At 47.2% G+C, this 24,698-nt stretch overlaps 2 protein-coding genes across 4 annotated transcripts in view; one reads left to right on the top strand and one right to left on the bottom strand.

The window, feature by feature from the left end:
* The window catches only part of LOC106149246 (translation initiation factor IF-2-like), a 4,593-nt gene extending 1,788 nt beyond the window's left edge, over positions 1–2,805 (bottom strand). Inside the window, exons 1-3 of the mRNA XM_013517521.1 lie at positions 2,337–2,805; positions 1,470–1,607; positions 398–543 (exon numbers count right to left, since the gene is read on the bottom strand). Coding sequence (XP_013372975.1) covers positions 398–543; positions 1,470–1,607; positions 2,337–2,805 — 753 coding nt within the window. The remainder of the gene's footprint in view (positions 1–397; positions 544–1,469; positions 1,608–2,336) is intronic.
* Ston1 (stonin 1) overlaps positions 1–24,698 on the top strand; it is a 54,770-nt gene that overhangs the window by 764 nt on the left and 29,308 nt on the right. Inside the window, exon 1 of one of the 3 annotated variants that reach the window (XM_005391000.2) lies at positions 31–1,641. The exons of 1 other annotated variant lie outside the window; for it this stretch is intronic. The gene's annotated coding sequence lies outside the window, so the exon portion shown is untranslated. Of the gene's footprint in view, positions 1–30; positions 1,642–24,698 lie in introns of those variants that run through there. One more of the 3 variants, XM_013517562.1, reaches the window with a different exon arrangement.

Genomic DNA, 24,698 nt, shown 5'->3' on the forward strand with positions numbered 1-24,698 from the left:
GCCCCTCCCGCCCCCACCTCCGGGCGGCCCCTGTGCGCCCCGGCGCGAGCAGCCAGCCCGCGGGCGCGCTTGCCCAGCACTCGGGCGGTGACATCCCCGGACTGGCGTTTGGACTTGGGGCGCCGGGGGTGGGGTGAAAACACATTCCTGAGGTTTTACTTTTTCCGTTGGTTTGATCTCCCGCGTCTCAGCTTCTCCGGCTATGCTTTTTTCAGTAGCAGGGATGCTTCAGGTCGTTAGCCCCAGTATGAAGGGCGAGCGGGTGAAAAGAGAATGTTTGATGGAAGTGCTGGGCAGAGCCCGGGCCGCGGAAGTGGAGACTTCGTCCACGCTCGGCTTGTGAGTGGGAGAAAGGCTGATTGCCACTTGCCCTTAGACGACCCAAACTACCAGTTACAGCCGCCTGCGGCCCGAGGTTTTCCTTTGCGTCCGGCACGGCCGTTGGTTGTTGGCCGCCCAGCCTGGCCCGCCCTGCGGCTCCCTCGCAGACCCGCTGCTGCTTTCCCCTACGCGGGAGCTGTGCGAACGAGGCCGTGGCGGAGGCTAAAGTCAGCGGGACCACAAAGAAGAAACAGCCTCACTTGTCTAACCCCGAGGCAGTTACTTCAGCTTAACTCTGATTGGGTAGAAGAAATGTCTAGTCCACTTGTGTGGTTTTTATGTCGGTTCTTATTATGGTTGAATCAGTGTTTCCATGGGAGGCTTGGTTCCCTGTGCGCTTGGAGGGTGCTTGCTGATTCTCACAAGGGCCTGGACAGATCAAGTCTGGAATGTGGAGCTGCTTTGTGTGTGTGTGTGTGTGTGTGTGTGTGTGTGTGTGTGTACGCACGCCCGCGAGGTGGGTGTTGATCAAGGTGGATACTGCAAACTTTTGTCAGCTCAGAATCGGTGGTGGGGAGCAACCCGAGGCAGGTTTACTTCCACATAACCTGGAAGTGCTGAGGCCTGAGCCGTGTGAGCAGGATTACAGGGGGTGCGGACCCTTACTGAAAGGAAGGAGGACACACTTCTCTCTTTGTGTGCAGACAGTAGTGTGATTGTAACAAGTGCCGTAGATCAGGGTGTGAACCACCTGTTCAAACAGGTCGCAGTACTGAACCCTTTGGAAATGAGGGTTTTCAAAAACACGAATTTGTTGGAAGTAAAGAGCTTATTTTAGAATATAATTCACTTCTTTTCATTGATTCTTTGTTAGGAATCAGTAGGATTTACTGTGAGCTCAAAGCATCTTTCATAAAGAAGTGTTGTGACTTCCATTCAAAAAGAAAGCTGTGGCTTCCAACTTGTTTGTTCTGGTTGCTTAGAAAAACAATGTGCTCAGATAAGAATCTTCAGTCTCTTCCTCTTCCTGAGAATATTTAATTGTGTATTTAATATGCTGGAAGTTAGCTTTATGCCATTTGGAGAAAAACTTTTTTTGCGTTGGGCAGCTTTTGCTGCCTTTCATGGAGTCTGTGAAACCGAGTGACCTGCCACCGGGCTGCTGTGGGTGCCGGGGGTGCCGTGAAGGTTGCAGAGGGTGGACACAGGCCGGGGTGGGCTGGTGGTGAGGTGGAGGCTGCCCTCCGGCTGGGCCAGGTGTGTTGTGGACCCCGGAAGTATGGGACCTGCGGAGAGGACGGAGGCAGAGATCCTTAAAAGGTAAAGTAACCCCAAGGAATATCGTGGCGCCTCTGAGCACCGTGTGGTACAAGAATAGTGCACTACATAGGACATGCCCAGGGTGGGGGTGAATTTACTGACAAGTTGTAGATTAGAAAGCACGAACATTCACTCTTTAAAAATATTAGAATTATATGCATTGAAATAGAGGGATTATAAGTGCTTTTGATTTTCTTCATACTGGCCTGTATTTCTTAACTTGTATCTTTTTTAATCAAGTTTTTACAATAATAACAGCTAGCATTTATGAGTATTAGGCACTTACGTATGGTATTGCGTTGTAAAATGCTTGGAGGTCAGTGCTGCTGTTGTTTTCATTATGGAGATTCAGAAACTAGGATCAGAGGGGTAACCTTCCCAAGGCCGCAGGCGCGGAGTGCTGGAATCAGATCTTGAGTTTGGGTCAGTGGTGGAACTCTGTGTGTCTCAGTCACTTCTGTCTACTGTCTCCCGTTATTATTATTTTAATCATAAGGAAAAGGTAGAAAAGGGAATGGAAACTTTTTCGTGCTTTAAAAAATACTAGAATCCTGTGTCTGCCTCCCGTCTCTCTCACCTCCACTGTCACTTCTCCTTGGAAGTCTGAGAATTGCTGGATTTAGTCTAGATAGCTCCCCTACCTCGGCACCAGCTGTACCCCTAGAAGTGTTCAGAATTCCCTGGGGAGTTCTCACTCACACTGCAGTCTCGGGAACCCTGTAGGTTCCTGGAGCAGTCACAGTACAGGGCAAGATTTGTAAAGTACGTAGGGCACATTGTGTCTTCAGAGCTGTGTCCTGTCGGCTTTCGTTGTTCTTCAGAGTGTCGGGTGAGTGTGATGGGCGAGAGACCAGGTAAAGCGCCAGGCTCCATTAGCTGCGAGTGGTGTGGAATGTGAAGGTAGCTCGTGGTGCTTATTACTATGAAAACAATGATAAACTGTGTTTTGGGAGCATAGTGTGCATTGGCAAGACTGGCTGCTTTAGTGGAGATGGAAATATTCAATGCGGGTGATTCTGGGGGAAAAATGCCCACATCCTGTGTGCCTCGGGCCCTCACAGCAGTGAGGCTTTGCAGATCACCTTGTCCATCCTCCTCATGGAATCTACTCAGAGATCCTCGGAAGGATCTGCTTTCCTCAGACGCCTGGTCTGTCCATAGCATGCCTGAAGACAAAGCCTATCTCTTCTGTTCCTCCAGGAAGAGATTTCTAGAAGCTTGAGGTAGATAATCATCTCTGCTTGAAAAGAACAAAACAAAACAAAATTTGTGTCAAGGATCTCTTTCCAAATCATCATACTTAGGCCAGTGTACCAGATCTGTGTTTATTTAGCCCTGTGAAAAATTTCTTTCTGGTCTCAGTCTTTGTGAGCAAGTTGTTCCACAGATACTGTGCATCCCTGTTAACTGGTGGTTCCCTTTTCTTGTTTTGCCCACTTCTAGCAAATGTATAGGAGTTTTTGGCCTTTCTTTGTGAGAGCTAATAACGTAATCTTTTATTTCTGATCTATACTTTCCCTTGAGTCCCAATTTTGTCACCTATCCAAACTGTTTTGTTTTACATTCTTGGTAAAACAGGTGTATGTACTTACATATTTCTATTTATTACATTTGCATAAGTATATATGATAATTTGTACATACTAGTAAATATACAAGTATAACAAATACAAATATATATTTAATGTCTTTCTGCATGTTCATTTTTATTCAGTGCATTTTTGGGCAGCCACTTCTGACACTCCATTCCTTTCTCCTGGGTTCATTTTTTTTCAGTGTAAATTCAGAAGTTCTTTTAGTAAAGATTTTTGGTAAACTTTAAAGTGTTTGCATTCCTGCAAATGTTTGCATGTTCCCCTTACAAATAAGAGTTTGGCTTGGTGTGGAATTCTATTGCTTGCCTTGGCTGGTAGATTCATTCTGTTAAGGTTCATGAAATTTTAATCCTTGTTATCTTTTTCTAGAATATCCTTCAGAACATTCTGTAGTGCTAGTTTGGTGTTCATGGATTTCCTCAGGTGTTCTTTGTTATGAACGTATCTTACTCCTCCATCAGTTTTGATTAGTTTTGTGGGGTACATCAGTTTTGTTGGAGGTTGTTTTCTTTTAGGGCTTGAAATACTTCACTCCAAGCTCACCTTGACATGAGAAGTCTGCAGTGATTCTGATGGGCTTTCCTTTAGAGGTGATTTTTTTTTTTTCCCTCTGACAGCTTTTAGTATTCTGTTCTTGTATTGAATTTCTGGAATCTTGACTACTGTATGCCTTGGTGTAGATTTTTTTTTATCATGGCTAATTGGAGTTCTATATGCCACACTTACCTATATGTCAAATTCTTTTTCCTTGCTTGGGAAATTTTCTGCCATGACTTCTGTGAACATGTCTTTTATGTCATTTGTGCTATCTCCTGCACTTTCATTGACTCCAATCAATCTTAAGTTATTCTTCTCTGCATCATCTAGTAGCTGCTGGATTGATTTCTCATGGTCCCTTACTGTTTTAAAAATATCTTTCTTCTTATGATCACTAACTGTAATCCTGTCTTCTACATCTGATATTCTGCCTTCACATTGGCTCATTCTGCTGCATATACTTCCAATGACATTTTTAATCTCCTGCATATCTGTTTGAGTCTGTTTCATAGATTCTGTTTCTTTCCTATGTTGACATTTATGTTTTCCATCATTTTCCTAAGCTCCTTTATTTTTTTGTGCTCTAGAATCACTAAGCACATCTTTCACTGTGGTCACCATCTCTAGGTATCTGAGAAGTAATTTCTGATTTAATTATTTTCCTAGAGCCTTGTTCATTTGCTTTGTTGTTACCACTTCAGAGAGTTCTGGTGGGTGGATGGCTTTCAGATTGTTCCACCTCATTGCCTCTTGGGTTTGCCTTTGGTAAGCAGAAAGTCTGGGATTTCATCTTGTTTAAGTGTCTTTTTATTTTATTTTATTTTTTAGTTTAATTTCTGGGTTGATGCTTGTGAATTGCCTATGGTGAGTGGCTTTATTGCCGTTATTTAGAACCCTTAGTAAATGAGTACTTCTCAGAGGTGTCTTCCAGGTGTAGCTGGCTTTTGGGTCTGTTGTAGGATTATACCCCTTCAGTTTATTGGGGATGAGAGGTTGCTGTTTAGCCCAGCCCTTGGTTCTTTGGCACTGGCCTATATTATTTTTTGTGATACAGGAATCTTGGTACACCAGGCAGAACAACTGATTAGAACAATTATGTCACCTTGGCTAAAGTGGTAGAACCAGTAACAATAGGATCAAACACAGCTTAGAAAATGACAAACTGAGGTAACTATTAATTTGCCACTTTAACCATATGAACTAGATTTGTAGTTATATAACAATCTAAAACAAACCAAAAAATTTTATGCAATAAATAAGCCCTCAGCGTGGTGATTTTTACCGTCGGGGGAGAAAATTTAAAAGGGGTTAGGGGGAAGAATAGAGAAATAGCAGAGGAAGTGATTAGAAGCAAGGCTGGAGGACAAAGGAAGATCACGCAAGCTTTGGGAACCTGGTGAAGAAGACAGGAGGGAAAGAGAGAAGAAATAAGTAAAAACAAGAATAGAACAACAGCAGCAGCAACAACAAAGTAGAAGCCATGTTCACACTCATATAAAAACAAGAACAATCAGGAGAAAAGCAAAAACAAAAGAGGAAAAAAAAGAAAAACATTCACTTCAAGGTATTTCTCTGCTGTTACTGGTAGACGCTGTGGGCAGCCGGAGTCCCCGTCTGAGCTGATTAATCCCAGCAGGGCAGCTGTAGCTTTGTGATAATCCCAGTGAGCCTGCCCCTTTATTTTCACTGGCTCTGAGGCGGGAACCAGATTTGCTCGGCCTGCAGCAACTGGTGCGCCTCCTTCTGGCTTGAACGCGGCTCCCTGACCCTGTCACTGGGAGCCACTGGATGGAGCTAGACTGCAGCTGCTCTGAGTCTCAAGCTTAGTTGTCCCCTCTTCAAGAAGGCTGTCACTCAGTCACCCTCTCCTGGGCAACATCTGAACCCGAGTTACTCCCCAGCTTCCCCAGTGCACTGCAGCCACTGCTGTGTCCCACTGGTGCTTTTCTCCACGGAGGCCTCTGGGGTCACCAGTAGTCATTGTGTGCCTGCGGTTTCTAGCTGCCCTTCCCACACAGTGAGTTTGGCCTCAGGGAGACAGCATCTTCTTCTTCCTTAAAGTCTCTCTCTTTGCTCTCCCTGTGGGCGTCAGTTCTCACTGCAGATCCTTCCTGGGCCCAGGGGACCCACTTCCCTCCTTCTTCTCTTCCTCATGTTACTCTATTCCAGTGTCTGGGTACCATATCTCGAGCAGGCTCTTTCTCTGCTGCTGTCTTCCTGGAAGTTGGGTGTAGAATTCTAGACAAAGTTATTTTCCCTGAGTACTTGGAAGATGTTAATGCCATTGCCTTCCTGCATTTATTCAGTTACTTCTTAGAAATCCAATGGCAAATGATTGCCATTTTATTATAAAATAATATATATCCTCCCTGGTAGCTTTTAGGATTTTCCCTAAAATATTCTATAGGTATGTCTACATGTGAATTTATTTATTTATTTATTTATGTCTTTTTGAGACAGGGTCTCACTGTGCAGTTCAGGCTGGCCTTGAGCTCACTTTGTAGCCCAGCCTGATCTCAAACTCACAACAATCCTCCTGCCTCAGCCTCCGGAGTGCTGGGATTACAGGCGTGCACCACCACGCCTGGCTACATGTGAATTTAGAAAAAATTGTCCTACTCAGTAGAAAGTATTTGTGAGTCCCTAGCTGAATAACCTCAGACAAGTTATCTAAATTCTCTGTCTTCTCCTTTATAAAATAGAAATAATAATAATATCCACTTCAAGGATCATTGGGAGATGATAATGAAGGATATGTTAGACTAGTCCCTGCAGTACAAGAAAGCACAAAAGAACTGCTAGCTATTATGCTTACTTGTGTAATTTTGAAGAATTTCATGGCTGTCTACTTCCTGGTTGCCGTGATATAAACAGCCTTTCCCTGGGCAGGCCCTTCCTCGTACCATGCTGTTTCTGTGAGCCTGCCCGCCATGAAACTGGTGCAGAAATGATGGAATTGGACCTAAGAGATGCCACCCAAATTTATAGAGCAGTCTTTGTTTACCTGGAGCTCATGGGGAGTAAAAGTTGGCATGAAGTAAACCATGTGGGGTTGCCAGAACTCCAGCTCATCTGCTAGGCAGTGCTGAGACAGAAGGCGAAGGGTTACAGATCGAGGTGCGTACACCCATCTGTGCCTCCCTCAGCCACAACAGGGTAAGGGGGTCTTTTTTTTTTTTTTTTTTTTTTTGTGGTACCGTGGATCGAACTCACAACCTTGCGCTTGCCAGGCAGGCGCTTATGCCACTGAGCTATATCCCCAGCCCTAGGAGATCTTGACGGCCAAAATTGCAAGATGATCCAGTTTGCCAATGTCGTTTACTCTCTGACTACAGTCATTTATTATAAACTTACTGATGGCTTTATGTCACCAGACCCTTGGAATATTTCCCTTATAAGATGACACCTGTATTTCTTGATGCTTATTTTATTCATAAAACACTGGATTTGAGACCCCTCAGCCTGCTTCACCTTTTATCTCAGAGATAGTCAGGGTTGACTTAGTTGTTCCTTTCCATAATTTTTCTTTCTGAAGAATAAAACTTTCCCAGATAGAAGAATTTGTATTGTTCAAAAATATAAAGTAGCTGCTAAAGAACTTGCTTAGTAGAGACAGTTAATAACAGCTGTATGCAAGGTTAAGTCGTGGTTGTGTTCAGCGGGGTAGAATGCGTGCATTTTCTGTCATCTCATACTTATAGCTGCCACTGCCTCCTCATTGCGGAAGCCACCGCGTCTTTCCCTTCTTCAGCTCTCCCAGTGCCTTTTGTAAGATGCTGTGTTTCTTGTTTTTCTTTTTCCCTGTACCAGGAATCAAACTCATGACCTCGCCCTTGCCAGGCAGGCACTGTGCTGCTGAGCTAAATCCCCAGCACCTCCCAGTGCCTTTTGGATTAACTGAAAACATGCCCTGATGGTAAATCAGATAGTGTGAATTTACATATCTGCATTGATAGGGACCAGAGAAATGCTACTTGGACAAGTACCAGCCTCTTTTCCACTCTTCCAGACACCATCCTTGTTATAGCATAGCTAGAATACTCTGAGGGAGTGGGGGACAGTATCGGTCCTGATACTGTCTTGGTTTATTATTAGTTTATTATTATATTAGTTTGTCTTGGTTACTTTTCTCTCCTTGCTGAGACAAAACACCTAATGCCCAAAATGAAGGAAGGAAAGGTTTATATAGCTTACAGTTTGTGGAGGTTTCAGTCCATACTTGGCTGGCTCCGAGGCAGAAGATAGCAAAGCAACAAGAGCAAAGGGGGAATGGCAGCCGAACAGCAAACAGCTGGAGCAAAAAGGAGGAATGGCGGCAAGCAGCCTCTTTCCCTCCTTACTTTGTAAACAGGCTACCCCACCTGAGGGGTGTGTAGCTCTCACATAATCTCCATGCCCTCCTCTCCCACAGGCTCAGGATGTATACAAAGTGAGCACCCTGGCTTCCTGCTGAGTCACTTAGCCAAACCTCTAGACTCCCCAAGTTGACGCAGTGTATCAACCATAACATAGTTACATCCACTTATTCCACTTTTATTAATTGTCTAAATTATGAAAAATTGTATGTACAAATATTGTCCAAGTGACATTACTTTTAAAGCCCAAATGATAAATCACATGAAAAGTTTCATGCAGGAGCAAGCACACTGTCTTGAAAAGGCCAAAGTGAATGTCTTAGGCTTTGTGGGCCGTACTGGCTCTGTCTAACTCCTCATGTCTGCTGTTTGAAATGTGAAAGCAACCAGACAATGGGCAAGGCTGTGTTCAATAAAACTTTATTTACAAATGTGAGGCCGTAGTTTGCCATACCCTGGTCTAGGTAAACAGTCGGTAATCAGAAATCTATGAGAGGTGCTGTATGGTCTCACAACAAATTAGTAATGAATATTATAAAAAACGTGAAAATGTTACATTAGTAAAACTAGTGAGATAGAAAACTATGGATAAATGTGATCATGGCTGCAAACAACACACTCAACATATAATAAAAGGATGGCCAAGGAAATCAAAGTGTGGTGACAGTAAGCTGGCAGGGCAGTAAATAGATGACTGTGTTTCCTCAGCATTTTATTTTTCATTTGTATTACTTTCATAATAAAAATGTTCTAAAGTGAAAAAATTCTTAGCCTTTTTGAATTTTAGTAGTTCATATAAATGGTAGCTTGGGCTGGGGATATAGCTCAGCAGCACAGCACCTGCCAGGTAAGTACAAGGTCCTGAGTTCGATTTCTCGTACCAAGAAAATTCTAGTTTGTCTAGTTACACACGCACACACACACACACACACACACACACACACACACACAGAATCCTGTTGAGATTTATGTTGAAATTGCATTCATTTACTTCTGACATTTTTTGTCCTGGATAACTGATTTCTCATAAATGTCTAGTCAACTTTTACTGTGGTTATTTCTTATAGATCTTGTTGATATTCAAAGTAATATCCTTTTTCTTATTTCATTTTCTAATTTGATATTTGCTGGCCTATAAAAATGCTTCAAACTTTAAAATCTTATTTTTTTTATCTAGCATTGCTACGGACATCTCCTCTTAGTTTGCATAATCTGCATGTAGACATTCTTGGGTTTTCTGTGTAGAAATCAGCAGTAATTTGTCGTTTCTCTTCCAAGCCTTACAAAGCTGGTATCTTCTTATCTCATTCAAGCCAAGTTCTCATGAGTAGAACTTCCTGTAGGATGTTTGATAGTCACAGTGATACAGGGCGCCCTTGTGTCCTTCCTGTCTTTAATGTTCACCCTTAAAGTTTCTCCACTAAGTACAAAGCATAGTTAAGGCTTAAATAGATGTCTTAATTGCACTAAGGACCTTCTCTTTATTAATTTTTTTTTTTTTTTTTTTTTTTGTCTTTTTGAGACAGGGCCTCACTCTGCAGTTCAGGCTGGCCTTGAGCTCACTTATGTAGTGCAGGCTGGTTTTGAACTTGCAACGATCCTCCTGCCTCAACCTCCTGAGTGCTGGGATTACAGGTGTGTGCCACCACACCCGGCTATTAATGTTGTTTTACAAGTTAAAAATTACATTGTGATTGATTTTATGTAATGTTTGAATGTATTTTGTATAAGTTATATGAGACAGTTATATATATTTTCTTGATATTATAGTGCAATTAATGAGTATATTTAAACATATTTATTTATATATGTATACAGATAATCATACATATGAGATTAACATATAGAGATATAATTTTGCTCTAATAGAGATAATCTTTTATTCTGTAGGGTATTATTCACTAGCGTTTTACTTAGGGTTTTTGTCTTTACAAATGATTCTTTAATTTTCTTTTTTCTCTTGTTCTTATTTTGTTTTATATCAAGTTTATTATATTAGTCTTATTAAATTGGATGCCTTTCTTCTTTGGTATATAGTTTTGTTAAACAGTTTCTAAGAGAGAAAAAATGTCTGTTCTTTAGAAGTTTGTTATAACTAATTGTGAAATCTTCTGAACTTGTGTAGGATACTTGTGTCAGGTTTTGAACAATTTTATAAATGATTATTGATAAATTCAATTTTTTTGTTTCTTCTTGGTTCAGTTTTGATTATTTAAGATGATCCATTTATATGTTCTCTGGTCTATTAGCATAAAGTTATTCATAATTTTCTTTTATGACTTTATAAATATTGGCTATATCCTTTATTTTTATTCTTGGTATTTTTTATGTGTGCCAGATCTCTTTTTTGTAATGAACGTAGAGTTCTACTTAGCATTTTCAAATATAAACAGTTTATTTCTTATCCATATGTTTTCATTTTTCTCTTATCTATTTATTGTTTCCATATTTTTGATAATATAGTGCAATGAATAATTGCACTATAATCATGAATATATTTATGAGTATATTTAAATACACTGAAACATATTAGGACATATTTAAACATAACCAGATGTATAATCTTTCAATTCCAGTATTTGAGTTGATTTTTTTGTCTTATTACAGTGATTCAAAATTGAAAGCTACAAATTTACCTCTAAGTACTGCTTTAGACGTGTCTTACAAGTTTTAATACATGATGCTTTCATGATCACTTAGCTCTAAATATTTTTTACTCTGATATTTCCTTTTAAGCCTATGGATTTAAAAATTTTTTCTATTTTCAACTTTTTAAAAAAACTTTTTGGGCTGGGGATTTAGCTCAGCGGCACAGCCCCTGCTTGGCAAGCGTGAGGTCATGAATTCAATTCCCAGTACTGCAAAAAAAAAAAAAAAAAAAAAGATAAAAAACTTTCTAACTTTGTTTAAATTATTGATTTCTAATTTTTAGTTAGATTATGAAAAGACAGCATGGTCTGTATAATAGCAGTTTTTCTTTAAGCCTTCCTTTGTGTCCATGTATGTAAACAAAATTTCCAACCATTTTGTGTGTGTATTAAAAGGAAAATAATTTTCCACTTGACAGATGCAAAATTTTGAATCACTGTAATAGATCACATTTACTGTGTTCTTCACATTCCTCATGTCTTTCTTGATTTTTTTGCTGGCTTTTTGAGTGCCTCTCAGTTTCTGAGAAGGAAATATTAAAATCTTCCCCTCTGTGGATTTTTTCTCCTTGTGATCTCATAAGTGCTTATGCAAATTCAAGATTATTTCTTGGTGAGTTGTCTTTATTGTGTTATATACTGTCCTTTTTTATTTCTTTTAGTGATTTTACCTAATTTCTCTTTTGCCTAGTATTTACAGTGCTATACCTGCTTCCTCTTGATTAATATTTTCCTTATATGTCTTTGTATGTGTTTTTATATTGATTTGTCTGTATGATTTTGCCTTAAATATGTATCTTAGAAATAGAACCTATAGATAGCTTGATTTTTAAAATTTACCCTGAAAGTCTACCTTTTAATAATAGAATTTAAACTTTTGCATGTATGTACACACACATACACACACACACACACACACACAGTTGACCCATTTTTCTACCATATTTATTTTTATTTTTTATCATTTTTTGTTACTTTTTTCCTATTTTTTTGGATAGATTGAGTTTTTATATTCCTTTTTTTTGTCACCTGTTTTGCGTGGCATAAATTCTGTTTATATTCTTTAATAGTTACACCATGTTCTTTTTTTTTCTTTTTTTTTTTTTTTTTGAGACAAGGTCCTGCCACATAGTTTAGGCTGGGCTTGAACTTACTGTGTACTTCACGTTGGCCTCAAACTCACAGCAATCCTCCTGCCTCAGCCTCCTGAGTGCTGGGATTACCGGGGTGCACCATCACACTCAGCTCATATTCACATTTTTAACATGTCTATTTAACAAATTACAATCAATTTCTCTATTTTCTCCTAAACAATCCAGTAGTCTTAGATTGCTTGAAATCTGATCTGCTCCTCTTCTCATTGTGGTCTGGTGGTTTAGCGTAGTTTAGCGTATACTTTGTGTATAGTCTTGCAGCTCCTCTAATTAGTCATTTTTTTCCTTCCTACTGTTAAAATTTATTTAACTGTAGTGATTTCCTATCTCTAAATTACTCTTGCATCTTCTTTATGATGCTGTTTTTTCCAGCAGAGGTGTGGACCTGTAATGTTTTCACTGTTGTCTGTTTTTATGTGTCCTCCTTGGAACTCAGTGTACTTCTTCACCCTGAAGGCCCGTGTCTCATTTCATATCTGAGGGCTTTTCAGTTGTTGTCTTTACCAGTTTACTTCAGAATAATTATTTTAAAATGACTCTTAAGTGCTCTGTGTGTATCAGGAATGCTGCTAGGGCCTGGAGGAACAGGGATGAGCACAAGAAACAAAGCCCCATCCCCATACGGAGTCTGAATCTCCCGCAGCCCCGCCCTCATACACTCCTGAGCCTCCTGGGGGGCGGTCCACCCTCTGTCAGTCCCGTGTGGGACCTTCTCTTTTATCTTCTGTCTAAAGAGAGTTCTCCTTCACGTTGCATACCTCTTCATGTCTCTGCTGTATTCTTTTCTTAAGTTTTAACTCCATATGTTAATGTTTCTTTATACATCATTTGCTGTTCAGTTCCATCCATTGTATTTTTTAAATTTTACGGTTACTTTTTATTTTTAGAATTTCTACGTGGTACTTCATATCTGTGTTTGTTTAATGTGATCTTTTGCATTATATTTCTAACCTTTCATATTTCTTTGAATATCTTAGATGTACTTTTAGATTATTTTTTACCCCTTTTTGATTTTTTAGATGATGTTTATTTCCTGTCATGTTTTGCATATTCATCAGTTGTTTTCTATTGAAATCCTAGCCAAACATGGTGTTGTCCACCTAGCACTCAGGAAGCTGAGGCAGGAGGATTGCTGCAAGTTTGAGGCTACATAGAGACTTCAGGGCCAGCCTGGACTACATAGTGAGAGCCTGTCTCAAAAAACAAAAACCAAAAAAATCCCAAGTAGTTCAGATTTTAGCACAGCCTTATGAAGTAATTTCATATTTACTTCAGCCAGTACCCTCCAAGTGTTACCCACGCCAGACCCGCCTTATTGTTAATTTCTTGGCGCTGTAGTCCCTGTGTGACCTGGAAATGTGCACTTAAACCTTGTTCTTGCATGTGAGGCAAAACCAGGTTTCATATTCTTTATGGGTCTCTCCTTTTCTACTGTCTGCCCCAGCAAACAGTAAGCCCTTCTGCTTGTGAGTGGTGTCCCTCCAGGCCAGTTTCACTCGTGACTGGGCCCTTTATCACCTCCAGCTTTGTACAGGCGCCTCACTGACAGCTGCGCCATGCATCGGTCACCTGGGGTCCCCTGGGGTCCCCTCACTGCCAGCTCTGCCATTAAGGTCCCTTTATCACCCTGCTCTGGATTTCCCCGTGAGCCCCTTGGCTTCACTCTCCTCTTCGTGGCAGGCACATGGAGGCTTCCAGGTTTTAGGTCATGTTGCTGTTATGTTTTTGTTCTGTGTTTTGAAGTGTTTGGATTCATTAGGAAGGTAATTCCTGTGTCACTTCCACCCATCACACTGACTAAGGTTGTTAACTAACTTCAGGTTTATTTTATATTTTTGAGTGTAAAGCAGAACCCATGTACATAAACCCACGTGCGTGAGTTTGTGGGTGTAAACGTGCTCCTCCTGAGCCAGTTCTGAGTGCAATGTCACAGACAACGCCCGAGCACACCCAGCCCCGACATCGGTCTCAGGGCCGCCTCTTCTGCGTGAGGTCTTGCTGTCTCTCTGGCCTCATGTTCTCAGACTGGAAGTGATCTGAATTTCCCAAACGTGCTGCTCCCTACATGTTATCTTTTAGACTGAAAGGTTAAAAACTTCATGGGAGGGGCTGGGGATTTAGCTCAGCGGCAAAGCGCCTGCCTGGCAAGTGCAAGGTTGTGAGTTCCATTCCCGGTACCGGAGAAAAAGCAAAAAAAAAAAAAAACAAAAACAAAACAAAACAAAACTTCATGAGAAGGTTGCAAAAAAGCAATCTCACATCACACACATCCTGCCATCTCCGTGGACAGGAGAAAGCCCCTATGGTTGTTTTTCCTGCGGTGGGGGGATGATTTCTGTCGCTGGGCGTGGGTGTCACCGTGTCTGTCACAGTGCAGAGGGCTTCGCGTTGAGCTATTGATTCTTTCCTTGGGGCTGGCACTGTCTCTGGGAATGCTGATCAATATCCGCAGAGCGTGTTTGTGGTGGTTACGGCAATTTATGTAAACATATCTTCCCTATACTCTCCCCCCACGCCTGTTCACTGGACCCTTGCTGGACAGCAAACCAGCAGTAGTCCTCGGCTGGCCGTCTCCCCTGATCCTGTCCTCAGACCAAAGTGATAATGGAAAAGAAATAGCTGTTGGAGTCAAGCTGTGGGTCTGAATGCAGGCTTTGCCGCTAATTAGAGGTGTGGCTTTGGGCAAGTGACTTAACACCTGAGGCTTAAGTTCCTTTGTGAAACAGTAATAACACAGCCTATATCGGAAGGTCGCTTTGAAACAGAGATAACAGGAAACAGTAGGCCAGTCGCTTGGCGTAAATTAGTGTTCACAGGAGTCCCTCTCCCCCATCGCCTGCCCTCGCCCGATCTGGTTCTGTCAGCCCAGGATTGTGCTTCAGAAGGTCTAATCTGAGCAGCTTCTGTGGAGAGGCCGTGGTTGTAGGTTTTAGTTACGTCATCACTGGAACACAGTACCCGCACCCACAGCTACACGGAGGAAGGATTTGTTTTTGCCCGCAGCTTGTGGATGTCTCAGCCCCTTGTCAGCTGGCTCCAAGGCAGGACGGCAGCAGAGAAGAGGTTGCTATGGCATGGTGGACAGAAGCAGAGAGAGCGCAGAGAGGTGGGAGGGAGGGACACCCTTCCAGGCCACGCCCCCAGTGACCCACGCCCCCAGTGACCCATGCCCCCAGTGACCCACGTCCTCTGACCCGGCTTCACTCCCAACGTGCGAAACTCATCCATGGACTGATCCACTGGTAGCCTTACACCCCCGTGGTGCAGTCACCTCCCGAGTCCACCTGTGAGCGCGTGAGGGTTTGGGGGAGATCTAGAAATAAACTATAACATATCTCTTAATACTTTCCTGTTCTTGGCACTACGTTAGATTTCTGTTGGGTGCGTTTCCCTGAGGCTGTCGCACTCCACTTAGCAGCCCTCAGAGCCTACCGCATGGTCTTTCTGCAGAGTAGCTGTTTGTCACTCAAGAACCACGTTCCTTTTCGCCAGAAACATCCCTTTGCTTTATTTGTTGGCGCTTCTGCCCTTGAAGGCGATACAACCCTGCATTTCATTTTTAAAGATAACATTTAAATGTAAAGATTCCCCAGGAATAGGGAGTAAGCAAGGTGTAAATATCAGGCAGAGCTACTTCTAGGGCTGGGTTTTTCTGGGAGGGGTCCGTCAAGGCCCTGAGCCATTGAGGAGTAGAATAGCAGGGATATAGAACTGCCAAAAACGCAGTGCCATCGAAGGAAGACCTGCATGCATTCCCTGAAAAATTCACAACTCCTCGGATTGGTGTTGCCGCGCCTTACAAGTCTTTGGGTCCTGTGATACCTGTGTTGGTCTCAGCGCATGCTGAGTTCTGTGGAAGTCTTACCCACAGTGATGACGATGACAGCTTTGACTGTTCGTCAGTAGAGGAAAAGAGCATTATGAAAACAAATCCTGATTGGAATTGTGGATACGCCTCCGTATAAATATCTGAGGCTCAGAGCACAAAAATAGCTTTTCCGCTGCAGAGCTAAGGCAGTAGTTTTGTGGAAATAGCATTGGGGATCTGATTTAAAACAGCCGTGACCCAGAAATTCAGAGACGGGCCTGACACGTTAGCCTCTGTCCATCACTTTGAACATTTTCCCCAGCTCCCGGAAGCTCATATTCAGGGCCAAATGAAAGGGCCTGGAAGATGGTAATGGATGTTTTTGTTGGCCTGGGTTTAGCATTAACACAAACATGGAGAAATGTTTTAATCTCAGATCTTTACACCCGAGAACCTGCCTTAGTGCAGCTGCAGGCCTGTTGCGTGTTTGTGGCTTGAAGCAGAGACGCGTAAACGTTGCAAAGGTCCCACCGCCTCTCCTGCTCCTGGGCTCAGTGGAGGTGTCCACTTGGGGTCACTGTAAGTACCGCACTGCTGGGCAGGAGCTCCTGAGCTGAAGAAAAATTACGATGTAGAAACAGTGATCAGGGTTTCCAGGGAATTGGATGATAATGTCAGGAGCTTCCAATTCTAAGAAGGCAAAGACTTGCCTGAATCAGCATTTTCCTGCAACAGGAAAATAACTTATTTTGGGCTTCCAATGTCATCCTCCTTATCAGTCACCTTTGACTGCAAACTCCAAGGGGGAACAACTATAGACCTTGTGACGGGGTTTGCCCAGCTCGACACAGCCCCTGCTTGTCGGGATCGGCCTCTCCCGCGCCCACACGGCCCCTCCCCCGCCAGCTGTTCCTGCTTAACTCCTCACACGTGCCCGTCCACGTGGGCATCACGTGGGTCTGCCTGCAGGTGGCGGTGCTCCAGGCTGCTGCACTGTGGCCTGCTTGCCGTCCATCTGACCAGAGGGGGCGCCTTTCCAGGGCTTCGGAAGGGCCTGCAGCATTGGGGTTCCGCGCAATGGACTCTGCCTAAGGTTGGCAAATGTGCCCATCCGAGACAGGCGCGGGCTCCTTCCTGGTCTGCAGGCCTGCCTGCACGCTGGACTGCCATTCCCATGGCTCCCCGGCTCCCTTGGCCCCTTTCCTTCCCGTGTGTTTCTGGTTTTCTTGTTTCTGATGTTGCTTTCTTGGACTTGACTGCTTTGTGCTTCTCTCTCTTTTTTTTTTGAGACAGGGTCTTGCGGGCCTAGAACTTACTATGTAGCCCATGCTGGTCTTGAACTCAGGGCGATCCTCCTGCCTCAGCCTCCCAAGTGTGGGGGTTACAGGCATGCGCCACCACACCCAGCTCCTTCTCCTTAGCACTTCCACCCCCCTCCCACCCTTTGCTGTATGTGGCTCATGCATCCAGCCGCTACCTGCTGCGCAGCTGCTGTGTTTGGGCTCCTGCATCCGACTGTTACCGCTGTGTTCAGTCTCCCGTTTGATTTTCTTCCTGAATCTCCACTGTGTTTGGGGTAAAATCAGACTCATTAACACGAGACGGAACGGCCGCAGGGACCTTCCTCGCCTGTGTGCCTCTCCCCGTGCACATCCAGCTGCCTGCCAGCCCTCCCTGCCTCTGCGCTCGCTCTCCTGCCTAGCCATTCTTATCAACCCTGAGATTCAGTTTAGCAGCTTGCTTTGCCCCTTGGACCAGCAGCTCAGTCGCCGCCGCAGCTGTCACTCCCATTCATCTTGATCAGCCGATGGGCAGGAGGCCGCACGGAACCCCGCAGGCGGTCCGCTTTGTGGTAACAGCATTTGCGAATGGCCCCTGCCAGACCAAGGCCCTGATTTTGTGGAATGTGACTGTTTTTACGTGTAGCAGAGTGTAGTGTTTGGAATGCTGACCACCGTCCTTGAGTTAAGGTATGCACGCACGGGGGAAGTAGCACGCGTGTGCACACACACACGTAATCTGCGATTATGAACACCAAGACACAGCTCTCTAAGGGAAACTTCAAATCTTACCAAAAACATTTACCAAGTATATAAAAGGTACTTAGTGAATTTTTGTTGAGTAAAGAATGCACATAAACACAAACTGTGGAAGATATACCCCAAAATGTACTCAGAAGAAAGGCATAATGTGGTCTTGCTTTGTTGTTAACTAGAACATAGAAGTCTGGGAAGTAACATTAGAGTTGTGTTTATACTCTCAGCTGTGCTGTAGTGAGGGAATCACTGCACCTCTCTGGGCTTCTGTTTCTTCCTCTGTCTAATGAATGCTACATCATGTTTGGTGCTTGTGGAACATTCGAGTGCCATTCATTATTAGGCCTAATGACAGACGACAGTGCCTTCCTTGGAGCGGGACGAGTTTGGGACTGTCGTTTGGGCCCCCTCATGGAGTGTCCTCCTGACGTACCTCGGCGCCTGGCAGAGCAGCCAACCCAGGACGGAGAGACAGACAGCGTTTCCCTCAGTGAGAGCAGCAGGTCCAGGCCAAGTTGCAAAGCAAACCCGGAGCAGAGGGCAGGGCCAGCAGCCGGTGTGCCAGGACGGCCCGAGGTGCCAGGGAGACAGTGCAGCAGGGAATGGGCCGCGCTTTCCAGGGATCCGCTGACCTGTGTTCTGTCCTCGGCACCCACTGACTCAGGTTATGTGAAAGACCGGTAAGAGGAAAGAGTTAGACGCAGTCCGCAGAGCATAGACAGGTTCCCAGGGGAGGTTTGTTCGGGGTTAATAGGAGGGAGGAGTTTAATCTTCTGAGTGAGAACGCGATGAACCCACTTGTAAGAGAACGAGGCCTGCAGCACTGGGAGAGCCGTGCAGGTGCCGGCTAAGTCTTTAGCAAGGATGTCGTGTAGGGAGTCCTGAACTCCGAAACCTGGACCAAATGATGCTGAGACAGCCTTCGCCTCTGACGGACGCTCCGGACCTGGTCCAGGTGAACTCTGAGATCCCGTGGCCTTTGTTTTGGGGCTGTGGTCTCAGCACACAGTGCCAACCCAGGATCTAGCCTGGGGGATCTTTTAGTCTTTCAGCGTCCCCCTGAAAGTGGAGCTGCCTGAATTGGCTCGGTGTGTCGGGGGTGGCCTGGCCAGGCCCTCTCTAGGACTCTGCACGGTTTGTAGAAGCAGCGGGCTTGTTCCTTCCTCATTTTCCTGCTCTGGGCTGAGCTGTGAAAGCCAGCGGGAGTGAGCCTGGTGGATTCCCGTCCGTGCTCCTGGAATTGCAGGCAGCAGAAACTTCATTTCTTTCCCCACTTCTCTGCTGGAGCCCAGGGCGAGTGTACCCTGGACACGGGCCCTCGGGCTGGCGAGAGCCCTTCTGGGCGGGCGGCTTCTCTAGCATCTCGCCCTGGCTCTCTCCGGAGCCTCGTGCTTCTCCCTAAATGCCTGCTTTTTCTTCTGTTTCTTTCTTTCCCCTTTCATTTCTCCCTGCGATCGCCCCGTCTCGGTTCTTTATCCCTACTAAAGGCGACAGCATTTCCACCCAGATTCTCTGCCCGCCTGCTCTCCCGCTGAAGGAGCATGTAGGTGGCTTGTGAGCTCATTGTGTACGCGCTGAGAAAAAAATGCTCTGCGCGGCCAGGGCGTGCGCTGAACTCATGGGCAGACGGCTGAGGTCAGGGCCTAGGATTCCCCTCCCAGCCGCTGTCCTGGAGAGCTCAGTGCATTTGCTCATAGCGCTGGAGTCACAAAGGCCGTCAAGCCTTTCTCTGTGTGTGGCCACCGTACCGAGACAATTTGCTTGGGAAACGTCCCAGGCCTCTGGAGACTCAGAGTCTGAGACCCACCACACTGCAGTCTCCTAACAAGAGGAGCAGAGGCGGAAGCAAGTGCCGAGCGCTTCATAGTTTTCGAACCATCTTTTCAAGTCCGTCGCCTCAGCCGATATTCCCCAGGGTCCCTTGAGGAGGAGGAGCCCAGAGAGGCCTCATTTCGCACCGGTGCGGGTGAGTCCTGGACGGAGGTGGGCAGAGGAGGCTCTCGATCTCCAAGCCTTCCCTGTGGCCATGGCTCACGGAGACAGGGACAAGGGAATGAGTTGTTCGACCTGGTGTCAAAGGCCGTGGGGGTCTGGGCAGCAAACCCAGGGTTCTGGGGTGGTGGAGGGCAGCCGAGCTGTGTTTGGAGGGAGGATCTGGGCCGGAGCCGGGGGCAGACCCTGGTCCTTGAAATCAGGCCAGCTCCAGCTGGGCAGGTTGGGAGAGTGGAAGTCTGCGGGGTGGGCGGTCGCCTGTGAAGACGGGGCTGACCTCCTGGGGAGCGAAGGGGCGGAGGAGCTGGTAGAGGCGCTAGCTCGGCTTCTGAAGCGCGGAGAGCAACCTGCTCTCACGGTGGGAGGCTTTCTGCAGTGTGGAGTGATTTAGCCCTTTACCGAGCACGCAGCAACAGGTATCTACTGACCATAATCTCCAGCATATTTAGCTTTTCTTATGAGGAAGATATATGGTTGGCTGTCTGTGTTGATTGGTTTCCACATCGATGGATTTAAACAACCAGGAATTGAAAATATTTGGGGGAAAATTGCATCTGTATTAAACATGTGTAGACCTTTTTTATGTCATTATTCACTAAACATTAGAGTATAACAACCGTTTACACAGCATTCACGTTGGGTATTGTGAGCCGCCCGGTGATGATTTAAAGGATACGGTAGGTTATGTGCAAGCTTCGTGCCATGTTATACACGGGAGTGAAGTCCACAGATTTTGGTATCGAGAATCAATCCCCAGACGCTGAGGAACAGCTGTTCATACTGGATAGTAAACACGGTCATTCTTATTAGTGCACATAGCGAAACCACGGGAATACGCACTACCGTCCTCTGCTTTGGGCGGAAGAAACTGGGGCTCCCAGAGACTAGCTGGCTTGCTCAAAGCACTGTAGTCAGCGGGGGCTGAGCCAAGCCCAGGCGTCCTGAGTGCTTTCACCGGTGCTGATAGCTGCTTCGCCGCGGGAAGCTGCTGCCCAACTTCAGAACAAAAGCAGCGTCAGAGTGCGTACTCAGGGTTTCATTTTATCTTTAAATGCTGGAAAACCCAAGTGCAAGTTGGAATTCAGCGTCACTCCTTCTTGTTAATCCTCCCGAGTGGAGATTTCTGTGGCCGGTGTTTGCCAAGTCCTGGGAAGTCGTCTGTGAGACTTGGGCGTGGTCCCGTGCTCTGGAGTTTGCGCCCTCCGCTGTGCGGGACCTCTAGGTGTGGGGCGGGTGGCCCAGTGCAGCTGAGAGGGCGGCATGGGCTGCACATAGGGGCTTCCTGGGTCACGTGGCAACGGGCAGGCGTGCCCGGGCGGATGCGGTCACGTGGGTCCTCTGCGGCGAGGAAGGCTGCTGTCCTAAAGCTCCCGCTCAGGAATGTAATTCATTTTATCCGGGTCTCCTCTTCCCTCCTCCATGGCCTGTTCTGATGCCGAGCACCACACCTCTCTGAGCCGTGGCCCTGGCCTTGTAGTGGGCATGTGAGGCTCCACTGCCCTTGGACCCTAAAATTGGGCCCCGCAAGCTAAGCAGAGATGATCCGTGAGGGCCTCATCCTGTTGGCGTGGCCTGGTTTCCTCCTGTGCTCCTAATCGGGCTTCGCTTCTCCAGATGGGAGTGTCCGCTCCCAGGTGGCCACCTGCCAGGTTCAGAGCCGCGTTTTGATGTGGACCCTGGGCTGCCTGGCCGTCCGCTCCCCTGCCAGCTGCCCTTCTGCTGTGACGCCCCCTTTCTTTCCCGCCGGAAGCAGCTTCCCACTCCTGCGCTTGCCTTGGCTTCCTTCGCACCTCTCCAGGAGTCTGTGAGAGGCTCTGGGATGAGCCACGCCCTGGCTGCTGCCAGGCTCCTTTACCAAGCATTTCCTGGGCCCCGGCCCTGAGCCTGCACCAGAGCAGGGGAACCGGGAGTGGCTAAGACTCCATCAGTCTGTCCCAAGCGAAGCCCCGAGGAGACACCCAGCCTGCTGGGACGAGGCTGTCAGGAGCCCCAGCCCGGATGCCTGGTGGTCACTAACTGCATCTACCGTGAGCGTGTCGTCTCGAGTTCGTTTCCGCCAGGCTGTCAGGGCCCCAGCCTCTGGGAACCTTGCTGTGTGGTGCCGTGGCCAGGTCCCACTTCGCTAGTTACCTGTTGCCACGGAGCAGCCCCTGCAAACCGCAGAGGTTTTCGTCGGCGGGCGGATGGATGAGCAGAACGTGGGGTAACCGTCCAGTGGGATATTATGCGGGCTTAAAAGGGATGAAATTCTGACACGTGCTTCACATGGATGAGCCTTGTGAAGGCTCACGCCAGGCGCAGAAGGACGAATACTGTGGGATGGGCCTTCTGTGAGGTGCTCAGAATAGTCCCATTCACAGAGGTAGACCGGTGTGTTGGGGCTGGAGGGTGGGGTGGGGAGTTACTGTTTTATGGGTGCAGAGACTCAGGTGAGGAAGACGGTGGAAATGGAGGTGGTGATGGTCACATAACAACGTGAATGATCTTAATATGATTGAAATACACACACACACACACACACGCACACACACACGCACACACCATGTAGAGCAGTGATGGCGAACCTTTTAGAGCTTTCAGGGATACAGATAGCCTGCTGTGGCGTGCGTGCCATAGGTTCGCCACTCTGCTGTAGGGGCCTCAGCCCGCGGCTTCATCTTTTCTCTGATTCTGCGCAGACAGCACTCACCGGGTGGCTCCCGCTCTGGGTGCCTTGTGTAGTGCGGTTTCATGGTGGTGGGACTGGAACCGCTGAGGGCCTGGCTGCTCTTCCAAGATGAGGCCTCAGTGTGGCTCCCCTTGCGGGGCCTCCCTGTCCAGCAGAGGAGCCTGTGCTGCCTCGTGGGGCTGCAGGGCTGTGATAGCAGGGAGCGGGTGTACGCCTCACACAAGGCCTTGGCCTGGAGTTGTTCGTGTCACTTCTGCCACATTGTGTCTGTCAGGGCAGCCGCCGGGCTCACCCGGATTCAGAACCCCAGCCTCCGTGGCGGCAGGGCTGCTGGAGGTTAGGCAGGAAGGCGCTTCCGGGAGGCGTGCACTTCCCTGAAGGCCCCTCTGTGGAAGGATGAGTCCTCACCAGTGGTTGAAGTTTGAAGGGACCCCGGCAAGCGCCAGCTAGCAGCGACCTGTGCGGAACTCAGAGTCAGAGAGAAGCGGAGCAGGAACAGAACCTGCCACGGCCCGGCCCCTGGGCTCCCTGCCTGCGGGGCAACTACAGGGAGCTGTGTGTGAGAGCGGAGGATCGCTGGTGGGGGTAGGAGTGAGGGGGCTGAGCAGAGCCTGGGGCAGGGGCGTCCAGCCGGCCACCTACGGTGGGGCTGGAGAGAGCCCTTGTCCCCTGGGCTGGGTCCACCTACAGCACACGAGCCGTGCTGGGCAGGCCACGTAGAGGTAGCTGGGGTGCCCCGGCCTCAGAACCGGCTTCCTGGTGAGGCTGGGTCATGCGGTCCTCAGAGTCCAGAGGAGGGAGGCCGGTCCACCCCACGATCAGGCCGCTCAGGTTGAGTCAGAGCTCTGTGACACTCTAAGGATTAGGGGGCCGTGAGTGGGCAAATCCGGTCAGCGTGCCCACTTACATGTTTCCAGTCAGACTTTGCTTTCTGTGCAAAATTCTTTTAATGCCACTGGTGCCTTGAAGATGCACCATAGCTCGCAAGGACTAAGAGAAATGAATATTGTCTTGTGTGCTGATGTCTGCATTTGACCCCCAGACATTAAGCAAATGCCAAGTTTTTAAAAAAAAATTCTCTGGTTTGTAAATAGGACCTTCATTTTTAAAAATCCCTAGTTTGGTGGCTGCTCAAGTGGTTGCATATTCACACACACACACACACGCTGTGGAATCCCGGGGGTGGCGGCGAGGGGAGACGCAAACAAGCCCTCTCTCAGTGCAGGAGGCCCTGCCTGCGCAGCCGCAGGGGTGCGGTCGCCAGCGGCCAGGCCCCGGCTGCGTGGAACTCGAGGGCGCGCTCTCCCCTCTGCCCGCTTCGGAGCTCGTGTCCGCAGCGTGTGGCCCAGTTTGGACAGCCAGAGAGGACGGCTGCCGTAATGATGATGAACTGTTAGATACTGTGTCTGCTTCCTGAGCTGAAGAAGCCAAGTAGGAGAATTTCTTTCCCCTGCTGTGAACGGGCACATGACCCACATCGGCAGAATACAGTCAGGAACGCCTGACTTGCCGCCACGGCTGCTCAAGCAGATGTCCCCTCCCCCAGGGCCTTCCCGGTCCCCAGCCGGGGTCCCGTGGGGCTGCTCGCTCCCAGCCTCCCGCGCGCTTGAGTGGAGAAGGATGGCGCCTTTCATTTTTCATCTGTTGTTTTTGGCCCTCTGTACCCGGGTCAGGAATTCATAGTGATGACCATTCTATTGTCTCTTCTGTGTATTTGTATCTCCTCTGCCATTGTACAGGGTTAATACGTGCAAGAACCTTATTCAGGCCGTCTTTGTCCATTTGGGCTGATAAAATAAAATACGTTAGACTGGGAAGCTCACGGACCTAAGAGCAAGGTGAGGGCTCGCTCCGCTTCACGGATGACCCCTCTCACTGTGTGCTTCCTCGACTGGGAGAAGGAGCCAGCAAGCTCCGTAAGGCTTCTTTTCTAAGGACGCCACCCCTGTGCTGGGAGGCCTGTGACACGGTGGCGATGAGGTTCCAGCCCGGGAATTTGTGCGGGGCGGAGACAAGCACAGTAACCGTGGCAGCCTCACTGTGCACCTGAGGAGACAGGCGCAGGGAGTTGAAGTAGCTTGCTCCATGTCCCACAGCTGGTCGGTGGCAAGGCCGGGAATCAAACACAGGACTCTGATGTCTGCTTGCCACTGCACACCGCCGCTAGGCAGGCCGCCTCGGCCCCGTGGCCCGCGTGGTGCGTGACGCGGAGTACGGCGGGGGCAGTGTTCCGTCGCCGCCCCTGACTGAACAGGCGTCTGTGCC

Source organism: Chinchilla lanigera, unplaced genomic scaffold (assembly GCF_000276665.1).
Source record: "Chinchilla lanigera isolate Chin_1 unplaced genomic scaffold, ChiLan1.0 scaffold00040, whole genome shotgun sequence".
Classification (NCBI taxonomy): domain Eukaryota; kingdom Metazoa; phylum Chordata; class Mammalia; order Rodentia; family Chinchillidae; genus Chinchilla; species Chinchilla lanigera.